The 9100-nt window shown below is 41.7% G+C and overlaps 1 protein-coding gene across 1 annotated transcript; it reads left to right on the forward strand.

The window, feature by feature from the left end:
- Positions 1-1420: 1420 nt before the first annotated feature.
- On the forward strand, positions 1421-8339 carry LOC114361214 (patj homolog; the record flags this gene model as incomplete). The annotated part of the gene is made up of 5 exons (XM_028316194.1): positions 1421-1553; positions 3215-3357; positions 4640-4814; positions 6557-6648; positions 8060-8339. Coding segments are annotated over 5 exons (705 nt in total), but the record flags the coding sequence as incomplete, so codon positions are not given.
- Between the last annotated feature and the right edge of the window lie 761 nt (positions 8340-9100).

Consider the following 9100-nt stretch of genomic DNA (forward strand, 5'->3'; position numbering starts at 1 on the left):
TTTCACAGTATTTTTATAAAAATTTCAGCTTGTAAACTGACGCTAAAGTGGAAATTTACAAAACCTGTGTGGACTTATCTTGATAGAATTCTTGAATACTAAACTAATCGCAATATTTTCTCAATTAACTATTTAGACGACGAAATTGTCTAACTATTTATGCCTATAACATATTTGTAGTATTACTGGTTATTGATTGTAACGAGTTGAAAAAGTACTGTTTTTGCGCCAAACGGCGTAAACGCTCTTAAGTAAGCTTGCTAAACGATACTTAATCACACCAGCAAGCTCTGTTTATTCAGAAAGAATATTTTCCGAGGCAGGTTTAATTTACGAGGAAAAACCAAACCGACTTGCTGCCGAACGTGCAGAAAAAAAATTTTTTTTGCACCACAATCTGCCTCTGTTGGATTTTAAATATTAATTAAAAAGCCTAACTTAATTTCATGAATATGATAGGCACAGGTACATATTACAAATAATAATTGATATTGTGTATTGTTTTATTCCGTATTTCCGACCACGGGCTGGAAGACGTAGCGTGGGCAGGCCTCCTACTAGGTGGACCGACGATCTCGTAAAGGTCGCGGGAAGAGCCTGGATGCGGGCAGCGCAGGACCGTGCATTGTGGAAAACCTTGGAGGAGGCCTTTGTCCAGCAGTGGACGTCATTTGGCTGAAACGAACGAAAGTTTTTTTGTTCACGAAAAGTTTATTTTAGACGACTATTCGCCGAATGCCGAATAATACTAGCTACTGTTCGGTATTCGACGAATATAAAAAAAATTTCGAGTAATGCCGAATACCGAATAATAGCGATTATTCGCGGCAACTGTAACATTAACCATTAGTAGCAAAATTCAACAATTAGTTATTTTAACTAAGAATAAAAAAACTGGGCCTTAGTGATGCGACTGCAGTTGAAAAAGGGACTTTGCGATACGAATGTTTGGCTTCCAATAAAGTCTAACCAGTATAAATTGAGTAGTCCTGGGGGTCTAAACTGCTTTTTGGATAGGGAGACTGGGCAGTATATGGCCCAGACGATTTTTTGGACCGGTTCCCCCGCTTATACATAAATTATAACATCGAATTTATTTGACCAGGTTCCCCTCTCTTATACACATAAGAACAAAACATACTTATACACTTAGGCCCGATTTCTCGAACTTTTATCCGAGAATAACTCTGGTTAACTGGCACATTGACAGTTTCAGTATGGGAAATATATGTCGAAATCGACGATTTATTCTGAGATTAATATTTACTCTTGTTTGGACGAATCCACCCTTAAGAACAAAACATATTATGTAGTTGGTACGCAAGTGCCTTTCTCTGTCTTTCCCCCTATCTTGGTTTGGTACTGATTGGGGGCATTTTACACTAACACCACCACTCAATAAATTCCTCTTATCTCCCAGAATCAGATCCTGGGTGGCAGCCTGCAGGACCTGCTGGCGCCTCCACAGCGGCTGATCAAGGCCAAGTCTGAGAGCTCCGTGGCTTCGCTGTGCAGTGCTGCCACGGTCTTGTCCGCCAGCCACGACCATGACGGTAAGGGACGGTACCCATTGACCGGCGCGCGTCGGAGCGCCCTTACACGGCCGTAAAGAAAATAGTATTTTATTAACAGTTCTTAGAGTCGTAATGAGGGCTATCGTTTTAGCGCTCACCAGTTAGCGCCACTGTAGAGTAAGGTCCTGTCACTTGCTAGTAGCGAAGACAGTGGCGCCAACTTGTGAGCGCTAAAGTGGTAGGAGGACTATCGCATTTGCACTCATCAAGATGGCGCCACTGTAGAGTAAGGTCCTGTCAATCGCCAGGGGTGCCAACTGTTAAGTATAAAAACGATAGCCCTCATTGAAAGAAAGAAAGAAAGAAAGACACATTTATTACAATGGACATCACACAAATACAGGCAATTACATAGACATGACAGTGGCACATAATAATGGAAGAAGAAAAAATAAAAACAAGAGTAAACTGAGCAGTGCCACCCATTCACCAACAAGATGCCCACTGCAACGGGACCCCACTCATCATATGCCGTGGCCCACGGTGACGAAGGCCCGGCGCTGGTTTTCAGTGTGCCCCATGCCGATTTATTGCTTACAACTGATAACTGACATTTCAATCCGGACGGATGCGAGAGCATGCGTCGGAAGCCGGTCGGCTCCGAGCGTATTCCAGCGGACACGCGGCATTCCACGCAAATTCGCATTTTTGACTGAACGGACGCTGTGCTGCGCGCCGATTCGCGCCGGGCAATGTGAATCCTGCCTAAGGCCTGGGCCTTAGGCCCAGAACACACGGTGAAACGCAATTGCAACGAAACTGCAACTTCTAGTTACTTTTGAGTTGCATCTAAGTTTCTGCCATAGCGTCCGTTGAGAGACTCAGACCACACATGAGGCGACCAGTTTGAATCCGGTTTGAACTGGTCAAGTTGCAGTTTCGTTGCAGTTGCGTTTCACCGTGTGTTCTGGGCCTAAGAGTTCAGTTGGAACCGGTCGAGTCACATCGACGCTTTGGTACGGACGGGGCGAACGAGGGGAGGTGTGCGGGTGAGAGCGAGAGAGTTGCATCCAGTGAGGTGTGTATTCCAGGAAGCTGAAGTGGCAATGGGCAAGGCACATAGTACGCAGAACTTACGGCCGATGGGGCAGCTAGGTTCTGGGGTGGAGGCCGCGTACCGGAAAACGCAGCGTGGGACGTCCACCCGCAAGGTGGACCGACGACATTATGCAGTTAGCAGGGAAGCGCAGGCCGCTACCAATCGATCAACGTGGAAAACATTGGGGGAGGCCTATGTTCAGCAGTGGCCGTCCTATGGCTGAAATGTGCTCGGGTTGTAATTTTAGTTAAAATGTTTGTTTTGTAACCAAAGCCCTTTAAGGGGCTTATTTCTGCACATTAGTTGTATTGTTTTTAATGATTTCTATTGCGACAAGTATTCCCGTAAGCAGGTTTCACACGATAACCCGCTCGACACTCGAGGCGAACTCAAATTCGAAGTGTTTCAATCTTTTTATGTAGATAGTGTGATATATTGTTATCGATTGCACAAAGATTATCGCAGAAAGATTAGACAGATTGCTATCGCAATTTCTAAGATGGAATTATCACTTTTTTTTAGAGCGGAGACATTTTACTGGCAAATGTTTTGTTTTGCCTACTTAGTACCAAAAAAACATCTTTTTCTCTTTCTATTACAGAGTTCTGCACAGACGACCTGGAAAGGAACCGGTCGAGGTCTTTGGAGCCGCTAAGTGGGCTGGCGATGTGGAGCGACCACATCGAGTACATACAACTGCTGAAGGAAGACCGGGGGCTCGGCTTCTCTATATTGGACTACTTGGTGAGTGATCAACACAAGCAAAAACACAAAACAAAGTATGGAAAAGGTATCGTACGTTCGTTCGTTTGTTTCAGCCAAATGACGTCCACTGCTGGACAAAGGCCTCCTCCAAGGTTTTCCACAATGCACGGTCCTGCGCTGCCCGCATCCAGGCTCTTCCCGCGACCTTTACCAGATCGTCGGTCCACCTAGTAGGAGGCCTGCCCACGCTACGTCTTCTGGCCCGTGGTCACCACTCGAGAACTTTCCTGCCCCAACGGCCATCGTCTCCTCTACGAGCTATGTGCCCCGCCCACTGCCACTTGATTTTAGCAATTCTGCGAGCTATGTCGGTCACTTTGGTTCTCCTGTGGATCTCCTCATTTCTGATTCGATCACGCAGGGAAACTCCAAGCATGGCCCGCTCCATCGCCCTTTGGGTGACCTTGAGCCTTCTTATGAGGCCCATAGTAAGCGACCACGTTTCAGATCCATATACCATCACTGGCAGCACACACTGCTCGAAGACTTTTGTCTTGAGTACCGGGTATACCGGAGTAGGTATAGCCAGCGTCAAATAGTTCATTACACCCACAGTGGCCAAAAAGTTGATAATTCAAATTGTAAGAAAGATATGTTGTGAACTTTTTGGCAGTAGCCAAAAACTATTTTGCCGCTGATTGTAGGACACCTCAACACAAAATATCGAATCCTAACTTCGCGCTACTTAGTTGGTGGCACCAAGTATACTAGTGTTGGTGTACAGCGACAGCCTCCAAGCTCAATATTCCACTGTGTGCTAAGAAGGGGCCTGCTAAGCTTAGTGTTTCTTAACGAGATCGAATCAGAAATGAGGAGACCCGTAAACGTAACCGAACGGCTAATAAGTTAAGTAAATTATCACTGGGTAGCCTAAAGCACAGAGAACCTTAGAAAAAGCAGAAATAGGTGAGTTTCTTGTGCTTCTAAGTTCAGTACTGGCCCATTGTTGCGAAACGAAGGTTTAAAGTAATATTGAAGCGTGTGAAAGCGCTTTTTAAAAGTCTCTTTACAGAACACTAGGTTTCCGCCCGCGGCTTCGCGCGCGTGGACCCCTGAACCCTACGTTTTTCCAAAATAAAATTTAGACTATGTTACTCGTGGATAATGTAGCTTTCGAATGGTGAAAGAATTTTTTAAATCGGCCCAGTACTTTTTGAGCCTATTCATTACAAACATACAAAAATGGGTACAAATCTTTCCTCTTTATAATATTAGTATAGATAAATGACTTTTATGACATTTTGGTTCTTCATTTCACCAGGATCCGTCCGAGCCTGGTAGTTCAGTGATCGTGGTCCGGTCGGTGGTGGGCGGCGGCGCGGCGGCCAGCGACGGCCGCCTGCAGCCCGGCGACCGGCTCATCTCCGTCAATGGCCTGGACGTGTCGCGGAGCCCGCTCGCTGCAGCTGTGAGCGCTATCAAGAGCGCGCCCAAAGGTAACCTTATACAACAAGCAGGACTAACACTCTAGGTCTAGAAGTGTCACAGAGCCCCTTCGCTGCTGCTGTTAGCGCTAATAAGAGCGCGCCGAAAGGTACTTTCTTACATTTCACACCTATCAACAGATTTGAGCCGAGGAGTATGAATGCTCTCCGCGACTGGTAGCGTCTCTTGTTTAAGCCTAAAGTGTTGCTTTAATTTAGCACACTAATCACGAGTCTAGACACAATAATATGTGCTAATAAGTTTTGGCGCGCCTAAAGGTAATCTTACCACCACAACACAGCAACAGAGCACCTCAATACTTAGGACTAACACACCTGTCAATAGAGTCGAGTGATCTATACTCGAGTGCCTGGGTTAGACGTGTCGAGGAGCCCCCTCGCTGCGGCCGTTAGCGCTATCAAGAGCGCGCCCAAAGGTAATCTTACTTAGAACGGTCTGCTTCTCGCGGCCAGCAACGGCTCTTGAATCCTGAACGTATTGTTTTAACGCACTCTGCAAACGCAATTGAGCTAAGCGACCGGCTCATCTCTGTGAATGGCCTGGACGTGTCGCTAACGCACTTCTGTCAAAATACTCCATGTGTTGTGGCGTGAAATCCACTTCCCGCCGCTGCAGCGCTAAAGGTATTGTTTTAACGCACTATGCTAACGCACATGAGATAAGTGACCGGCTCATCTCCGTCAACGGGCTTGATTTGTCTCGGAGTCCCCTCGCTTGCTTCTGTCGCGGTCGGTGCTATTAAGAGCGCGCCGAAAGGTTATACAACAACACGTAACGCACTGATTCCGATGTGCGCGAAGACCATTTTCCGTTTCTTATGCAGCGTCACTTGATTCTTATTGTTTTAGCACATTAATCAATAAATATATTGTTTTGGTGCTCTGAAACTAGGTAATCACTGTAATCATTGAGCTTGGAGTGAACAGTTTATGAGATTTAAATAAACACTAGCAATAACTAAACAAATAAACTCAACCTTGAAAACTGTATTTGTAAGAACCTGATAAGGGTTATCGTAAATCAAATAAATAAGTCTGTATTTGATTGAAGTAAAGTCATAATATTGTTCATTTGTGTAACATTAACCATTTAATCATAGTGAATAGAGCTATACAAGTCTGTTTTAACAGATTTTTTAGTAATAAAGGAGACAAAACAGTGATTTTAAAACGATATGACACAGTTTATCAGGTATTTAATATTATAACTGTGTCAGTTATCTATAAAATAGAGCACTCTTTTTATCTTGCGTTTTCCATTTTGTTTTGTGTTATTGCTCTTTATGTGGTTTATTTGTTTTGACTTCAAGTCAGTAACCACCGTGTGGTTCTGGCAGGAAGAATAGGGACCACCCTCACATTCGATTTTAGATTGGGGAAGTATTTTTTTGCTTTTGTTATAGTCGCTTCTATGGGAGAAAAAATACTTATGTGAACATAAGTCAGGCTTTCCAAACAAGGCCAAAGTGAAGAGTGTAGATCAAGTCCTCCATTTTGCTATGGTAAATTGTAGAGTTTATGAGAGAGATGGGGTAGCCTAGAGAAGGCGCTGGATGCAGGACGCCACCAACCGGACGATGTGGAAGTCATTGGGGGAGGCCTATGTTTAGCAGTGGACGTCCTGTGGCTGAAATGATGATGATGATGAAATTGTAGTAGTGCTCCTTCATTGGAGATTATATGACCTGAAGATGATGATGAAGTAGCTAATTATAAACTCTCCTTTGTTCCAGGAATTGTTACGATAGGTATCGCAAAACCTCTTCCCTGCAGTACCGTAGTGGGCGGAGAGAAAGCCAACGGACACAGTATGCAGAGTAGTCAGGTATGTACATTATTTACTTTAAATCTAATATACATAAAATATATGTAATTTCAATTTGATTACTTACAATTTTTGAAATAAAAAAAAAATGAAAATGTGTTCGTACCTAACGGAACAATTAATATGGTTTTTTAATCCAAAACTTTTTATCGTGTATTTGAATTTAAATATGAATTATTTTAAAAAATATTCACAAAAATATTTTAATGAACAGACCAATCCCCTTTATTTTTTAAACGAAATACCCAAATTTTTATTTGTACAGTCAGATAGCATATCAGACGAAACATTTTGGTTCCGAAATCGTTCTTATTTCAACGTCATAAGACCCAAAGTGTAAGCTTGATGTGCCTGTACATCGCCGTATCGTGAAAATTTTACCGTGTTTTATTTTTGTTTGAAAATACGAGTATTCTGAAACTAAAATTGATACGTAATTATTCCTCTTACTAATAAAAACTGTCCAAAAAATATGTAATCACTGTTTTCTTTCTCTGTCTTTTGTTTTTTTGACAGTAGAAACAAAACACTGCGTACTATTTTTCCGTTTGACGTTTATATTGGTGAGGAGAATATACATTATACAAATTCGTATAAGCCGTTTAAGTGTTGTGTATATTGTACACTGAGGGGACAGTATCTGACAGTAAGTTATTTTTAAGCTTTTCTATACGCTTAGAGCAGTACTTACAATAATGTAGCATGCAATTTTTTACATATTTACATATTTTTCTTACTTAAACAAATAATTTTGTACAATAAAGGGAATAGAAAAAAAAATACCGCTCTAAGATAATATAATAATACTGTTGATTTTGTTTTTGATGTTTCTGTTGTGATCTCCCTTTAGTGTACAATACTTACGAATGCATGCCGTTTGTCTGATTAGAATGTTAATTAGCTAATCGTGATTTTCAGTAAAAAATAATGAAGCTGTGGTATGCTAGAAGTAAAACTTCAGAATAAAAAAAATCGAAGATGATTGGGAAAGTATGAATGTATTTTTTTTTTGGAATATCGTTTATATCATAAAACACCTGTAAAGATAGTTTAAGTTGGTGAAAATAAATAAACAAACATCAACGAAAAAAAATCGTGTAAGTAAAAAATTGGTACTTTATAGCAGAGCAGAAAAAAATTAAGATACATAATGCCAACATCAAAATGAAGAAGTATTTTACATAATTTTAATGCAAAATCTGGTCCACAGATATCGACAGGTTTTCCTTCGAAACATTTTGAAAATTGACCTTTTTATAAGTTTTTTTTACTAAAAGATTCTAAGCACACCACAGCTTACATGAATGTACTAACTCAGCATAGGCAAACTTTTTAAAATAAATACTAAACTGAAAGTTACGCAATAACTTCACAAACGAAACCACAAACTATTCCGCTCTCTTTCTTCCAGAAACTGGAGTACTTCACGAAAATCCTGCGCCTTATCATGTCTCTCCACCGCGACATCTTGGAACTCCAGCTTCAGTGTTCCCAGGACTACGACCCTGCGCCTCCTTTGCCATCCCCCTTTAGAGTCCCCCCTAAGATTAAAGCAGAGATCACCATGAAATGACAGGAGGAAAAACTGAGGTATTCGGTCACAGTCGAAGTGCCGGATGGCGCGCGGTCCGATGACGGGCCGAAGTGCGAGGAAACGAAGATTTGAAATGGAACGCAAATGGAACTGTTACGGAGTGAACTGATTGAAACTGAAGGATATTAGAAGTGATGGATACTGCGGATGATCAGAATTGTATTCCTTAAAGGTAAAGTAGATGCTGTATTTAAAAACAAACAATCTAAAGGAACTAAAGCAAACTCTAATTCTATGTAGTTGAAGTCTAAGGAGGCAATTCTGCTAGCCTGTTTCTAACAAGGCCTATTATACAGGGTGTTAGGTAAATGGGTATATGAGCCGACACTAACCCATGTTAACATGGGCATATAAATGGTATGGTGAAGTCAGAAAATTGATATCTTCATTTTAATTATTTTAATTTTCATACAAATCGGATTTTATAAAATTTATTTTACATGAAAATTAAAAAAAATAAATTGATGATATCAAAGAAGAACGGTCACGCCCCATACAAAAAAAACCCAGACCCGACAGAAACGAGACATATCTCAGTTTTTTTTGTCATGTCTGGCTCCGGCTGTATCTCCAGGTCACCTAGATACATTCCATAGCAGCTGTAATAGACATTTAGGTACATACATTTGAATGATCAAACGAACTTACCAAGTGAAGTTCGATCTAAATTATCCTGTTTTCGCCGAAGAGATTTATTTTACCATGTAGTACCCCTGTACGACAACCCAATCCGCACACAATATTCAGCGTAGTAGTATTAAAAAACAAAAGAGCGGGCAACCCCACCCCTACCACGCTGTGGGCTCGGTGTCCGAGCGGTCTCATTATATTTAGAGAAGAGATGACATTGACGTTTAC

Source organism: Ostrinia furnacalis, unplaced genomic scaffold (genome assembly GCF_004193835.3).
Source record: "Ostrinia furnacalis isolate ACB-3 unplaced genomic scaffold, ASM419383v2 OfSCF5459, whole genome shotgun sequence".
Lineage (NCBI taxonomy): Eukaryota > Metazoa > Arthropoda > Insecta > Lepidoptera > Crambidae > Ostrinia > Ostrinia furnacalis.